Source organism: Fonticula alba (assembly GCF_000388065.1).
Source record: "Fonticula alba strain ATCC 38817 unplaced genomic scaffold supercont2.6, whole genome shotgun sequence".
Classification (NCBI taxonomy): Eukaryota; order Rotosphaerida; family Fonticulaceae; genus Fonticula; species Fonticula alba.
Genome location: NW_009242976.1, coordinates 1,560,004 through 1,572,945, shown reverse-complemented (window position 1 = coordinate 1,572,945; position 12,942 = coordinate 1,560,004). Strand labels below are relative to the sequence as shown.

The 12,942-nt window shown below is 69.2% G+C and overlaps 4 protein-coding genes across 5 annotated transcripts in view; 2 read left to right on the top strand and 2 right to left on the bottom strand.

The window, feature by feature from the left end:
- Nucleotides 1-953: 953 nt before the first annotated feature.
- Nucleotides 954-4,966, top strand: H696_04007. Of its 2 annotated transcripts, XM_009497875.1 has the most exons (4): nucleotides 954-1,503; nucleotides 1,733-3,069; nucleotides 3,219-3,573; nucleotides 3,744-4,966. In XM_009497875.1, the coding sequence occupies exons 1-4, from the start codon at nucleotides 1,053-1,055 to the stop codon at nucleotides 4,760-4,762; spliced, it is 3,162 nt and encodes a 1,053-aa protein (XP_009496150.1). In that variant the 5' UTR covers nucleotides 954-1,052; the 3' UTR covers nucleotides 4,763-4,966. The 2 variants fall into 2 exon arrangements, with proteins under 2 accessions (XP_009496150.1, XP_009496151.1); XM_009497876.1 differs by having other exon boundaries at nucleotides 1,053-1,503; nucleotides 3,219-4,966.
- Nucleotides 4,823-5,881, bottom strand: H696_04006 (hypothetical protein; the record flags this gene model as incomplete). Its single annotated transcript, XM_009497874.1, has 2 exons — nucleotides 5,316-5,881; nucleotides 4,823-5,187 (listed from the first exon to the last, which is right to left on the bottom strand). The coding sequence occupies exons 1-2, from the start codon at nucleotides 5,806-5,808 to the stop codon at nucleotides 4,823-4,825; spliced, it is 858 nt and encodes a 285-aa protein (XP_009496149.1). The 5' UTR covers nucleotides 5,809-5,881.
- Nucleotides 5,882-6,370: 489 nt separating this feature from the next.
- Nucleotides 6,371-7,912, top strand: H696_04005 (hypothetical protein). The gene is made up of 3 exons (XM_009497873.1): nucleotides 6,371-7,092; nucleotides 7,202-7,569; nucleotides 7,722-7,912. The coding sequence occupies exons 1-3, from the start codon at nucleotides 6,411-6,413 to the stop codon at nucleotides 7,884-7,886; spliced, it is 1,215 nt and encodes a 404-aa protein (XP_009496148.1). The 5' UTR covers nucleotides 6,371-6,410; the 3' UTR covers nucleotides 7,887-7,912.
- Nucleotides 7,913-8,258: 346 nt separating this feature from the next.
- The window catches only part of H696_04004 (hypothetical protein), a 5,281-nt gene continuing 597 nt past the window's right edge, over nucleotides 8,259-12,942 (bottom strand). The window contains exons 2-4 of the mRNA XM_009497872.1: nucleotides 12,546-12,856; nucleotides 11,230-12,376; nucleotides 8,259-11,108 (exon numbers count right to left, since the gene is read on the bottom strand). Of these exons, the coding sequence (XP_009496147.1) occupies nucleotides 8,304-11,108; nucleotides 11,230-12,376; nucleotides 12,546-12,856 (4,263 nt within the window). The 3' untranslated portion in view covers nucleotides 8,259-8,303. The remainder of the gene's footprint in view (nucleotides 11,109-11,229; nucleotides 12,377-12,545; nucleotides 12,857-12,942) is intronic.

The following is a 12,942-nucleotide window of genomic DNA, read 5'->3' as shown; positions in this document are numbered from 1 at the left end:
CCCCCCCCTCTCGCGCAGAGCAGAGGGGCAATATAGACATGTGTTTGGAGCAGCTGTCCATCATATGGGCGCTGCCAGCTCCTTTGGGCGAGCGAGCACATCACTGGGAGCTAAGTGGCGGGGGAGTCTCTTGTCGGGACTTCACCCTGCCGCTGGCCGGGGCACCGGAAGGCTCTGGGTGTTCGTGACCTCGTCGCCGCACCACCCAGGTCCTCGCAGGACTGGCCGTTGGACCTGGCGGCCTTCCGGAGAGGGGGGGGGGGGGGCGCGCCGCTAATGTTCCACTCCACTGCACTCCCTGCCCCCCCCCCCCGTACGTGGCTGTGGGTGGCATTTTCATGCGGCCCCGGCCTTTTAGCGGGGGTCCCGGGGCGCGATCTGTGCCGATCGTGCGGGTCCCTGCTCAACCTGCCGGAAAATAAGCCGGTTGCGACGGGCACACTGTGCTGCTGGCCCGCCCCCTTCCGATGCTCTGTCCGTCTGCCGTCCGGGACAAGGGGGTCTCAATTGCTGACCCGCCCGATCTCTCTCTCTCTCTCTCTCTCTCTCTCTCTCTCTCTTTCTGGTTTTCCCGATCTTTGTGCGTTGCAACGGCCCCAGGCTGCTGGCGATCTGCCCCTCTTACAGGACCGCGGACGCTTGCTTGGCTCCCGTTCGGACCCCCGCGAGGCGAAGATCTCCCCCGCTCGCTGCCCTCATTCGCGATCTGACATCCAACCCGGCGCTAGCGGACCTTCCTGTTCACCGCCCTCAGCAGCGCCATAGATCCGGCAGTGCCTCCGCCCGGCCCCATGGCCGCCGACAACATGACCAAGGCTCCGAGAACAAGTGGCAGCGACATACTCCCACCCTCCCCCCCCCCTCCCCGGCAGACAGACTTCATGTCATCATCCACCTCCTTCTCCGCCAACATCCTCCCGCCCGTCCCAGCTCACTAGCTTTCCCTCGGTCTCTCTCTCTCTCTCTCTCTCTCCTTCCCCTCTCCCGCCCCCTATCGCCCTATCGTCGCATCGCGCCCTTCCGATGACCAGCCGGTGCGCGGCTCCCGCGACATGACACCAGCCCCCTCGCCTCTCCGACAACCGTGCACCGACCCGGCTGTGGTCCTGCCGGCAGACCTCTTTCGTCGCGTGCTCCTCCACCTGCCGGTGGCCGACTTGCTGGCCTGCGCCGGGGTCAGTGAACGCTGGCGCGTGGCTTGTCAAGATGACCCGGTCCTTTGGCGTGCCCATTGCGCTCGCCAGGGCTGGCTTGCGCCGGAGCTCGACCAATGCGACGTCAACATCTGGCGCAATGATCTCAGCGCCCCGCGCGACCGGCCCCCGCGACCCTTCAACCTGTGGCGCTTTGTGTACATGGAGCACTGCCACCGCAGCCTGGCTTTTCGCTTTGGTCTGGCGCAGGCCAACTACTTCCTTGTCCGCCAGGCCGGGCAGCGGGCTGCCCTGCGCGGCCTGCTCGCCGGCCAGGCGGCCACGGCCCTACTTCCCACACCCGAGTCCGGTGCGCGCGATGTTCCCGCTTGCCTCGGCCCTCTGCGCCCTGTGCTCGCTCTTCATCCTCCTCTGCCTCTTCGCTGTCCGCTGCCTCATTCACGCACACGCACACATGCACACATGCACACATGCACACGCACACATGCACACGCACACATGTGCATCACCCCATTGTCATGCCGCCCCGCTCCCTGCCCTCGCACTAACTCACCCGGCTCCTGGCATTCACCCGAAAGATGCCTCCTCGTGCCTGGCCCCCGGGCCGCTCAGTGTGCCACCGGAGACCCACCGCGAGGACAGTCCCGACACCCGCCCCGACCCGGTGGACCTGTTCGATCTCGACGTCGACGCAGGGTGGATACTCGTCGCAGCCAAGGACAGCCGCGCGATCCTGGTCAGTCGGATGGACCTCGGCGATCCGACTCCCGGCCTGGACCCCGAAGAGGGGGTTCTCCTCAGCCAGATCACCCTGCCGGACTCGCCAATTCTCCGGCACCTGGCCAAGTCGGCCGGCGGAACGATCGACGCCACTGCCGTGGCCACATGCCAGCGCGAGGCGAAGGCCAGCCCGGGCCGCGTGGTGCCGCCCACGCCCGAGGGCATCTCGCCGGCCGGATCAGATGCCGCTGCCGGCGTTGCCCCGGCCGCAGCCACAGCACCCCTTGCCTCGGCCACCCCGGCCTCCCAGGCCGAGGGGCCCTCCAACGTCCCCCCGGGCATTCGGCGTCTGCTTAGCTGGTTCGACACGGGGCCGCCTGCCAGCCCCGCTGCGCCGCCAGGCCCCGGGCCGACGGGGCCCAACTCCACCGACGATCTGGGCATGTCGCCGGTGGCCGCCGGCGGCCCCCCCATCGATGAGGCCCAGCCCCAGGCCCCGGGCGATGTCCCCCCGGCTCCGCCGCTGCCCGCCCTGGAGGAGGGCATGCCTCGGCCCGAGAGTGTGCGCCCGGCGCTGGCCTTCTTCCGCCAGCTGGGCGACAAGCTGTCACTGATCTTGTCGCCCCAGGCCGCGCGCGCGGGTCGCGACCAGTCGCCGCCGCCGCCGCCGCCGCCGCCGGCCGCGGCACCGACACCCGCCGGCCAGGTGCTGGCGCTGCCACTGCGCCGGGCGCCGGCTCGTGGCGGGAGCATTCCCACTCGCGGGCCCTGCCTGGCCGTGCGGTTGGTGTCTCTCGATCGGGGGGCATCCGCCTCGGCCCCGGCGAATGAGCCGGCCGCAGGGCGGAGCATCGCCCTGACCGGCGACTCGCACGGCTGGCTGTCCGTCACCTACACGTGGCTCCTGCCGGCGGCCAGCTCGGCGCACCCCGGGCCAGCCGCCGCCCCCGGCCGGGATCTCTTCCCGGCCTTGGCGCTCGGCGGATCACCGGCCCATGTCGCCCTTCCGGCCCACGAGGGCCCGCTGGTGACCATCGGCTCATGGACGCGGCCGGAAACCGCCGGTCTCGACACGGCCCGGTCCGGCGGCGTGGATGTCCTCATCGCCACCGGCGGCTTCGATACCATGGTCCACATTTGGACCGTGTCGGCCGCTGGCCGGACCAGCACGCCCGAACTGCGCCAGCTTTGCACCGTACGCCCGCCTCCTGTGCCCCTCGCCCATGCCGGACCCACGGTCGCATGTGGCCGCCCCCCTGCCCCCCCCCCCCCCGGTCCCCTCCTCGGGCCATCTCATCGCCCGTGCCCTTCGCTGCCCTCCGTGCCCCTGCCGTCGCCCACCAGCTTGCGGGGCACGCGTCGGACATCTACTGTTCGGTGTTCCTGCGGTTCCCGGCCACCTTGGAGCTGTTTGCCCCGGAGTATGTTTCACAGCAGCAGGGCCTTGTCCCCGGGGAGCGGTCCATCCCGGCGGCCATCCGCGCGGCATACTCGCATGGCGGCCTGCCACTGGTCATGACGTGCTCATTCGACCGGAGCGTGCGCCTCTGGCGCTTGCACCCGGAGGAGGAAACCGCCCCGACCGAGCTGGCGGTATGGCTGTTCGCCTCGCCGGTGGTGACCCTGTGCGAGGTCCCAGGCGTGTCGGTCAGCGCCTTTTCCCTGGTGGCCTGCTCGCTGTCCTGCGGCAAGGTGGTCTGTGCGTTGTGGTGGCCTGTGATCCTCTTCGCGGTCTTTCCCCGGGGCCCGGCGAAAAGCGCGCCCTTTCGCCCGTGCCGTTCCTGCTCCGCCCCCCCCTCCCTCCTGGACGGGAGGAGGGAAGTCACACATGTCGGCTCTTACTGACACCCTTCCTGCACATGGGCGCAGTTGTCAACCCCGCCGACCCGAGCGCCCGGTTGGCTGACAGCCCGCTCCTGGAAATCACCCTCCCGGAGGGCGTGTGGGCCAAAAGCATCGCCACCACCCCACTGACCGAGCATTCGCTGCTCCTGGTCGATGAGATCCGCCCCGGGGCCGAGACAGAGCCCTGCACCCCCAACGGAGGCGAGGATGAGGCCAGTGCCGCGGCGGCCGCCGGTCGTGAGGCCGACGCGCGACTCCTCTTCCTCGGGGGCTCCGACGGCCGGGTATATACCTATGAGCTGCGTAGCCTGCTGTCAGCCCGAGTGGCTGGCGCCAATTCTCCCGGGCGCCTGGCCGTATCCCTGGCCGATCCCAGCCGCCAGCCTGCCCCACAAGTGGCATACAGCTGGGAGTCTCACGGGCATGTGGTCACCGGGCTCAAGCACCTGGCAAGCCCGCTGCTGGCGGCCACTCGGCGCCGGGCCCCCGGCTCGGGGATGGACGCCAAGCGCCCGGCCGCCGGGCCCAACACGCCCCGTTCCTCGCCGGAGGCCGATGCTCGCCGGCGCCGGCGCCGGCGGTGCGGCCCAGCGGAGAATGGCACCCTCCCGGGGACAGCCGCCTTGGCAGCCATCCCGGCGCCGGCCCAGTCGGTGCCGGCAGGGTGGCCAACGGACCAGTCACCAGGATGGCCGGCTGCCACCGCTGCCAATACCAATACCACCACCACGGCGGCCGCTGCGGCCGCTGCTTCTGTCGCTGCCAGAAGCGCCCCCGCCAGTGTCGCCACCCCGACACCCATCGGGCATCTGCTGCCGGACGCCTGTATGGCACAGCTTGCCGACCTGGGCCTGGGGGCCGGGCCTGATGGGGACACCTTCCTGGTAAGCGCCGGCCGGGATGGCCGAGTGATCTCCTACACCGCGGACCTAGAGCCGGCCCTGCGTCGCCGCATTCTCCTGGACTTCGGCTACCCGGATGTCGTGCCAGGTGGCGGAGGACCAGACCCGGCGGCCGGCCGTCCAGCTGCCCTGCGCGTGTAGGGCAGCCCCCTTCCTTGAGACAATACACCGATAAAGACCATGGGCTCGGGTGCACCGGCACTAGCGCGGGCGAGTGCGGAAGGGGGGCCCCCGTCGGGGCGCCACCGGGCCCGAGCGGAAAGGCGTTGTCCGGCCGCCAAAGCGCAGTTGCCCGCTCTGGATGCGCCCCCCGAGACCGCCACCCAGGCGTCGTGGCACCCAGCCCGGCATCAGGGTGTCCGCCAGCCGGGTACGCCGGCGGCCAGGGCAGCCCTCGACCGGGGCTTCCATACGGGGCCCGGCCCCGCGCACCGCATCCACCAAGATGGAAAAGCCGTTGCCCAGGGGAAGCAGCCCGGACCCGGCGTCCGCTGCGTGGTATAGCCGGTCCCGATGGTGGGCGTAGCGAAATGTGACGAAAGCATACGGCCGGAGGGACCCATCGCCTGTCGGGCATGCGGAGGAGGGCGAGGGGGGGGGGATGTGCGCCGAGAGGGCGGGAGAGGGAGTGGCGGACAAAAAGCACGTAAGGGCAAGGCCAGAGCCAGGCAGAAGGCCGTCGCAATGTACGCACGCTGGTCCACCACCCGGTCAAGATGCTCCACCGGGCCGGCGGCAGCCGTAAGGAACCCCTCCAGGTCGAAGGTGTCCAATGCAGGGACCAGCCGGCCAAGGAAGAGACTCTTCGTGTGGAGGATGTGCGCCGCATTGGCCGCGTCGTCGGGGGTGGGATCCCGGCGCCGTGGAGGGGGGGCCGGTGATGGTGGCGGAGGGGCGCATACCGGGGCCGGGGCCGGCGCCTCGGCTGACAGCCCAAAGTCACCTGGCGTCAGGGCCGAGGTCACAGGCGACCGGACCGCCACGCGCCGGGACAAAGGGGCCTCCCCTGGCGGCTGTTCCGGCGCCGGAGGGAATCGCAGCTCACGCAAGTGCTTCCGATGCATCGGCCGTGCCTGTGCCGCGCGGATCAGCCCCCGGTCATGGTAGAGCACCGCTTGCCCAGTAGGTGCCCCCGCCAGTAGGGGATCATACTGGCGGATGTTGGATGACGATCGGCCGCGATCCATAGCGCGAGACAGCAGGGGGCCTTTCTTGTTTGCTCCCGAGAGGGGAAGAGGGGGGGAAAGAGAGAAAAAAAGGTTCAGGTGCGAGAGTGGAGCAGGGAGGGGAGGCGGGAGGGGGGGGGGGGGGGGGGGGGAGGGGGGGAGGGGGCATGCAAGGGCGGGTGCGGGGGGCGATTGCTCGGCGTGGTCCCTGGGAAGTGATCGGCCAGCTAAATGGCCCCAGGCCTTAACTATCGCCGCCCCGGCCAGGGAGCACCGCATTAACTGCAACTCCACACATGATCGTGTCACGAACCGTCTGCCGGCGCTCGGTACGTCGGCCCGCACGCAACAGAGCGCGCACAACAATGTTCCCCCGCACAGCGGGCCGCACCAGTCCACCTCTCGCTCTCCCCCCTTGCGCGCCCGCCCGGGGCCCCTGCCCAAGTTAGATGCGACTGATCGTCCGACCATACAGAGGACGAGGGGCCGAGGAAAGGGGGCCGGGGATCAAATGCCGAGAAAAGCCCACCGACACCGGGGGCGCCTCGTATTGGCGGGTGCATGGCCGTCCCCCCCCCTCCCCCCCCCCCCCCTCTCTCTCTCCTTCTTTTTCTCCCCATCCAATGGCCCCTCCGCGTGCTGCTGGACGCCGGCGTCGCGTCGTTGCCGGCGAGGCGGACCCTGTCGCCAGCCCCGACCCTGCCGGCACCGCACCCACTGAGGCAACTGTATCCGCCTCTGTATCCGCCCCTGTGGCCGCGCCTGTGGCCGCGCCTGTGGCCGCGCCTGTGGCCGACGCTGAGTCCGATGTCAGCGCAGCTCCAGCCGAGAGCACCGTAGCTGAGCCTGATTCGGCTCCTGTTCCAGACACTCCTGGTGTTCCCGAAGTTGCTGCCGAGGACATCTCCGGCGCCGGCCAGCAGGTTTGTGAGGCACCTCCCGAGCCGGCCGAAGCTGAGGCGCCCAGCGAGCCGGCCGGGCCCGGCCCCGCCCCCACCTCGGGCGCTTCCGCGTCGGACATCGACCCGGGCGCTAAACTGGAGGAGCCTGCGCCGCCTGCCCCCCTGCCAGCCTCCCTGGATCATGGCGATGCGTGCCCGGCCACCCCACAGCCCCAACTACCGTCCAGCTCGTCAAGCGGTTCCCTTTACCCGACGGCCTCTGCGTCGCCGGGGCAGGCCTCACCGGGGCAGGGCTCGCCGGCGCGCCGGACCTCAACCACGTCGGCTGTCGAGGCCCATGCCGCCGGCATTCGCCCATCCACTGGGCCCGGTCCGGCGCGGTCGTCCAACTACAAGCGTCTGGGTGCGTTTCTGCCGCTTTGCCGATCTCTGTCGCCTGCTTCGAGCCGCCGACCACTTGACATCCCAGCCGCCAGGCCCGCTCACTCCCGATGCGCCCTCCCCACCGCCAGTCACTCTGAATGAGTCCCTCACGCAAAATATTGACGGGCGCATTGCCGCGTCCTTGCGGCAGGTGCTCCGGCAATTGGGCAATGCCACCGGTGTGGATACCACCACCCACCTTCAAAGCCGCCAGCGTCAGTGGGCCGCGCAGCGGGCCGCCGCGGGCCCAGCCGGAGGCGACCCGACGTCCGCTTCTGCCTCCGCCTCCGCCTCTGCCTCGGATGAGGGGCCTCTCCCTGGGGGGGCCTCCTCGGGGGTCGGCGCCTCGCCCGGTGGGACAGGCGCCGCCGCCAGCGCCGCCGGCTCCTCACGCCTCTCCCGCATTACGGCCCTGGCCTATGGGAGTAGCTCGGACCCGATGGGCGATGCCCTGCGTGTACGTCGTCCTCATGGTGCTCTGGCCATCCTCATGCGGTTCACTTCTCTCCTGCACCATATTCACCCCCTTCGCGCGTTTATTTCACTCGCGTCTCCCGTGGTGCACTCGACATGTGTGGCCCCGACCCCCCCCCCCCCCCCCCCCTGCAGGACTCGAGCCACAACTCGCGCGTGGCCTACTCCGACCTGATTGCCATCTCCAAGACGGTCTTTTCCCCGAGCTTCGGCGTGAAGGTCGGGCTCCCGCCGGCCGCTCCTCTTTCCGGCGGCGGTTCCGGCGTGGGCGGCCTCTTCCCCAGCTGGGACACCCTGTGAGACAATACACCAAAAAAGACCGTCAATCCTCGCAGACCCGCCCCTCCCCCCCTCCTCCTGTTGGCCGAGCCAGACGCGTGTGCCGCCACATAAAGCCGAGCACCCCCTGGAGTGTGTGTGTGTGTATGCGCGCGCGCATTGGGCGTGTATTTTTTTTTTGGGAGTTTGTCGTGAAATTGATATTGAAATTCAAAGAAGGGAGACCGGCCACGCACATGCACGGACTTGTGTGTGCGCATTTTCCATGCCGGGAGCAAGGGTGAAGGAGGCGCATGACGCAACAGGGGGAAGAGAGAGAGAGAGAGAGAGAGAAAGGTGAGGGCGGGCCTTCTGTCTCGCGCACTCCCTCCTCCTCCTCCTGGACCGCGCATGCGATGCACTGGGGGGGGGGGGGGGGGCGCCGGGCCGACAGAGTACTCAGGCCGGGGTCATGGCGCGCTCCAGGGCCTGGAGCCACTGGTCCCGGTCGGCGGCATCCTCGCAGGCAAAGAAGTAATCCCGGCCGTTGAACATGCTCACGCGGATGGTGTGCGGCTTGCCGACATTGTCATCAGGCTCCACACACCGGACCTGATCCACGCGAATGATACCGCGCGGCTCCTTGTCCTTCTTGTCGGCGAAGTACATGAGGAAGATGTCGTTCAGCACACACAGGCGGGAGTTCCACTTCTTGGCACTGCTGCCGCTCTGCTTCTGCAGCGACCCGGCCAGCGACTGCCCGCGCATGGCCGTGGCATAGGACGAGTCGCCGAAGAGCAGCTTCAGCAGATCCAACTCCTTGGGGAACTTCTCGTAGACATTGTGCAGCTGGCGCTGGGCCTCCTGGCAGCGGATGGCAATGTTGATCAGGCGCTGGCGCTCGTAATTCATCTTGCGGTTGGCATCCTGCAGCTCCTCGAACTCGGCACGCAGGCGGCTGAGCTCCAGCTCGCGCTCCGCGCGCAGAGTGCGCTCCTCCTGCAGCTGGGCCTCCAGGTCGTCGATGATGGACAACTGCGAGGTGAGCTCCGCCACGCGCTGATCCAAGCGCCGGCGGTCGATGGCCATGGCATCGATGACGGCCTGCTTGTTGGCCACCTCGGCGGCGGCCTGGGCACGGAGCTCCGCCGCCTGGCGAGACGCCTGCTCGGCATCCTCCATGCGGCCGGCACGCTCGACGGCCAGCTCCGAGCCCAGACGCTCGCCGACGGCGCGCGCCTGCGACAGCCCGGTCTCCAGCTGCCCGGCCAGCCCACGCAGACGGGTGATCTCCCGGTCCTGGGCCTCATGCTGGTCGCGGAATTGCTTGACCACGGTGGCCAGCTGGACCAGCTGCTGGCGCTGGCTGGCATGGTCAGCCTCAGCGCGAGCCTGCGCCGCCGAGGCCTCGGCCGCGGTGTGCTGCAGCAGCCCGCGCGTGGTCTCCAGATCGGCGGCCGCCTGAATGCGAGCCTGAGTCTCGCGGGCCAGGTTGGCCTGCACGGCGTTGGTCCGCTCGGTGGCGGCCTGGCGCTCGGTGGCCAGCTGGGCCTCGCTCTGCTGGCGTGCCTGCTCGGCCTGGGCCGCGGTGGCCTGGTGCGCCTGGCGCTCGGCGGCCAGCTGCTGCTCCACGGCCTGCAGGCGCTCGGCCAGCCGAGCTCCCTCAGCCGCAGCCTCACGCCGGGCATTCTCCAAATCATGCTTCTCGGCCAGCACCGCCGACAGCTGAGCACCAACCGCCGACACATCCGACTCGGTGGCTTGGCGCAGGGCCGCCAGCTCGGACTCCTTCTGCCGCTTGACCGACTCCAGGGTCTTGGTCACCTCGGCGGAGGCCGACCGCTCGGCCGCCAGGGCGCCCTCGGCCGACACGCGCGAGTCACGCTCCGCGGCCAGGGCCGCCCGCGTGGCAGCCAGGTCCGCCTCGCGAGCCGCGCGGGTCTGCTGCTCGGTGGCCACCTGCCCGGAGAGGCTGTCACGCTCGGTGGTCAAACGCTCCACCTCGCCCTCCAGCATGGCAATGCGCTCATTCAGCATGTTGGCCTGGGCGCGGCTGCTCTCGCGGTCGGTGACGGCATTCTTCAGCTCCTCGCGCAAGCTGGTACCAGCGGCCTGGAGCTCGGAAATCCGCGACTCCAGCATCTGGCGCTGCTCCTCCTCGGCCTGGCGCCGGGCCTCCTCCACACGGCGAACCTCGGCCTCGGCCGCGGCACGGGCAGCGGCCTCGGCCGCCTGGCGCTCGGCTTCGGCCGCGGCCTCCGCAGCACGACGGGCCTCGGCCTCGGCCGCGCGACGGGCCGCTTCGGCCTCACGCCGGCGCAGGGCCTCCTCGCTGTAGAGTCGACGCCGGACGGCCGCCAGTGGCCGGTAGATGGCCCGGACGAGGATCACCTGCAGGCGCACAGCCCGACGGAAAGCCCGGACCCGGCGCACCCCCTCCAGCACCCCGGCCAGGCGGTTGGCCGCGATGACCGACCAGATGGCCGTGCGGAAGCGCTTGCGCGCCAGCCACTTGAGCACCTTGCCGACGACCAGCTGCATGGACTCGCGATTTTCGCTGGTCAACTCATCCATCAGGGCCAGCTTGCCGGCCCGGAAGAAGACCTTGGTCAGGCCCATCTGGAAGTCCCGGCCGCCATGGAGATCCAGCGCCACGAGCAGCGCCTCGCAGAAGGTCTGCGGCGCCAGCCGGGCGATGGGCTCCGGCATGAGCGGCGCATAGCGCTCATACAGCTCGTCAAAGCCAATGCGAGTGGGGAAGCCCGACTGCATGAGCACCAAGGCCGTGCACATGCCGGAGTAGCGGAGCTGCTCCAGCACGCGAACCGGCTCAAAGAGCCCGGCCTGCTGCCGGTCATTGGGCTTGACGCACCGGACAAAGTGCGACGTGGTGGCCGACAGCTTGGACATCAGGGAGGTCAGCTGCAGCTGGAAGCCCCCGGCCAGGGACTTGAACCGGCCGCCGGTGGTCAGCTGGGCGCTGGTCGGGTCGTCGGCCACCTGGGTGGCAAACATGCCGGAGATGAAGGGGTTCTCCGTGGCCCGGGTCAAGAGGCCAAGAAGGTCATCATGCAGGGTGTCATTGTTCTTGGCCAGGAAGCCGGCCACCTCGTAGGTGACCTCGCCGGCGAAGTGGCGGATGACAAAGCCCTCGCGGTCGGTGATGCGCTTGCGGCCCTGGCCGATCTTGGGCTTGCTGATGTACTCGTTGTTGGTGTGCGTAGTGTGGAGCTTGATGGCCAGCGAGGCATCGGTGGACTTGGGCTACGGCAGGGGGGGGGGGGGGGCAAGAGGACGCGGGGATGTGTTAGAGAGGGGGAAAACAGCAGGCAGGAGCATCGCGAGCCCAGCCGATGGGGCGGAGCGAACAAAGACGAGGACCTACCATCAGGCACTCCTCATCCAGCAACGACAGGATGCCGAAGCGCTTGTTCTCCACCAGGTCGATGATGGCGGCGTTGTCCTTGAACTCGACACGGCGCCAGCGCAGGCCCTCCAGCTCGTAGATCTCCTGCTCCTGGCCCAGAACCTGGCGGTCGAAATACTGCTGGATCTTCTCGTTGGCGAAGTTGATGCAGAACTGCTCCAGCGAGTTGGTCTCGAAGATCTCGAAGCCCGAGAGATCCAGCAGGCCGATGGTCCGAGTGCCGGAGGCGGCCCCGGCGGCCACCGGCACCGCGCGGTTGACACAATCCACCACCCACCGGAAGATGCCGGCATACAGGTGCTTGGCCAGGGAGTCGCGCGAGCCCTGGGCCTCGGCCGGCCGCAGGGGCAGGGTATAGACATCGCGCCGGGCCGACGTGCCGGCCACCATGGTCCGGGTGACCAGCGCACGCTTGAGAGCATCGGCCGGCAGGCAGAGCAGCTCGGCCGCATGCTCCAGGGCCTTCTGCGAAGTGGGGCACACCTTGCAGGCGTCGGCCGTTTCGGAGGCGCCGCCACCGGCGGCGGCATTCTCATCGGCATCCAGGAACCGGATGTTGCCCAGGTGCAGGGTAGCGGCCAGCATGCGGAGGATCTCATTCTGGTGGACGCGCGACACGCCCAGCACATCCATGGCCTGGATGACCCGGGTGAATTCGGCCGCATCGTCCACCCCGTCGATGGTGGGCGCCGCGCCGGCCAGATAGGCGTACAGCTTCCCGGCCCCGGCCCCGGAGGCCAGGTGGAACTCGGCACGCTGGCGGTCCGACGCGCCGGCCAGCAGGTAGTGGAAGATGTGGAAGTTGCGCTCGATGGCCGACTGGCGGACCACGCGCGACGTCTCCAGCAGGTAGGTCTCGATGGTGGCACCGGCCACATGGAGGTCCTTGCGATCGAAGAGGAGCTCGGTGTACTTGCCGAAGCGCGAGGAGTTGACATTGCGCGCGGTCTTGGCATTGCCGAAGGCCTCCAGCAGGGGGTTGGATTGGAGGATGCGCTCCTCCAGCTGCTGCAGCTGCCCGGAGGCCGAGGCCGGGCTGGCCACCGTGGTCAGGAACCGTGTGATGAGCTTGCAGGACTCGGTCTTGCCGGCACCGGACTCGCCGCTGAGTGCGCGCATGGTGGGAGAGGGGGGAGAGGGGGGGGGGGGTCGGTCAGTGGGACTGCTCAAGTTCGGGCCATGCTGGGGGCGGAGATGCACACGCAGGGAGAGGGAGAGGGAGAGGGGGGGGGGAGGAGGCACGCCTGCCAAGGCGAGCAGGGGCACGAGCGCACCTCACGACGATCGTCTGGTTGGACTTGCTGGCGCGCAGGCTCCGGTACGCCCGGTCGGCCAGGGCATAGATGTGGGGCGGCTTGCGGCCGATGGGCTTGTTGCTGTACTCGGCGATGCGCTCCGGGCCATAGAGACCCGGGACCTGGTGGTACGGGTTGAGAGCGATCAGGATGTACGCCGTGTAGGAGTAGTAGTTCTGCATGTCATAGCGAACGCGCAGGTTGTCCAGCAGCGCAGCATCATGCAGGTACATGAGCTCCGTGTTGTCATCCACGCCCTTGGTGTTGAGGGGGTTGGAGGCGGGGAGGATCTGCGAGGCGGGGGGGGGGGATGGTCAGCGGCGGGCGCGCAGGGGAAAGGGGGATTGGCCGCTCGTCGCAGCGCTGCGGCAGGCGC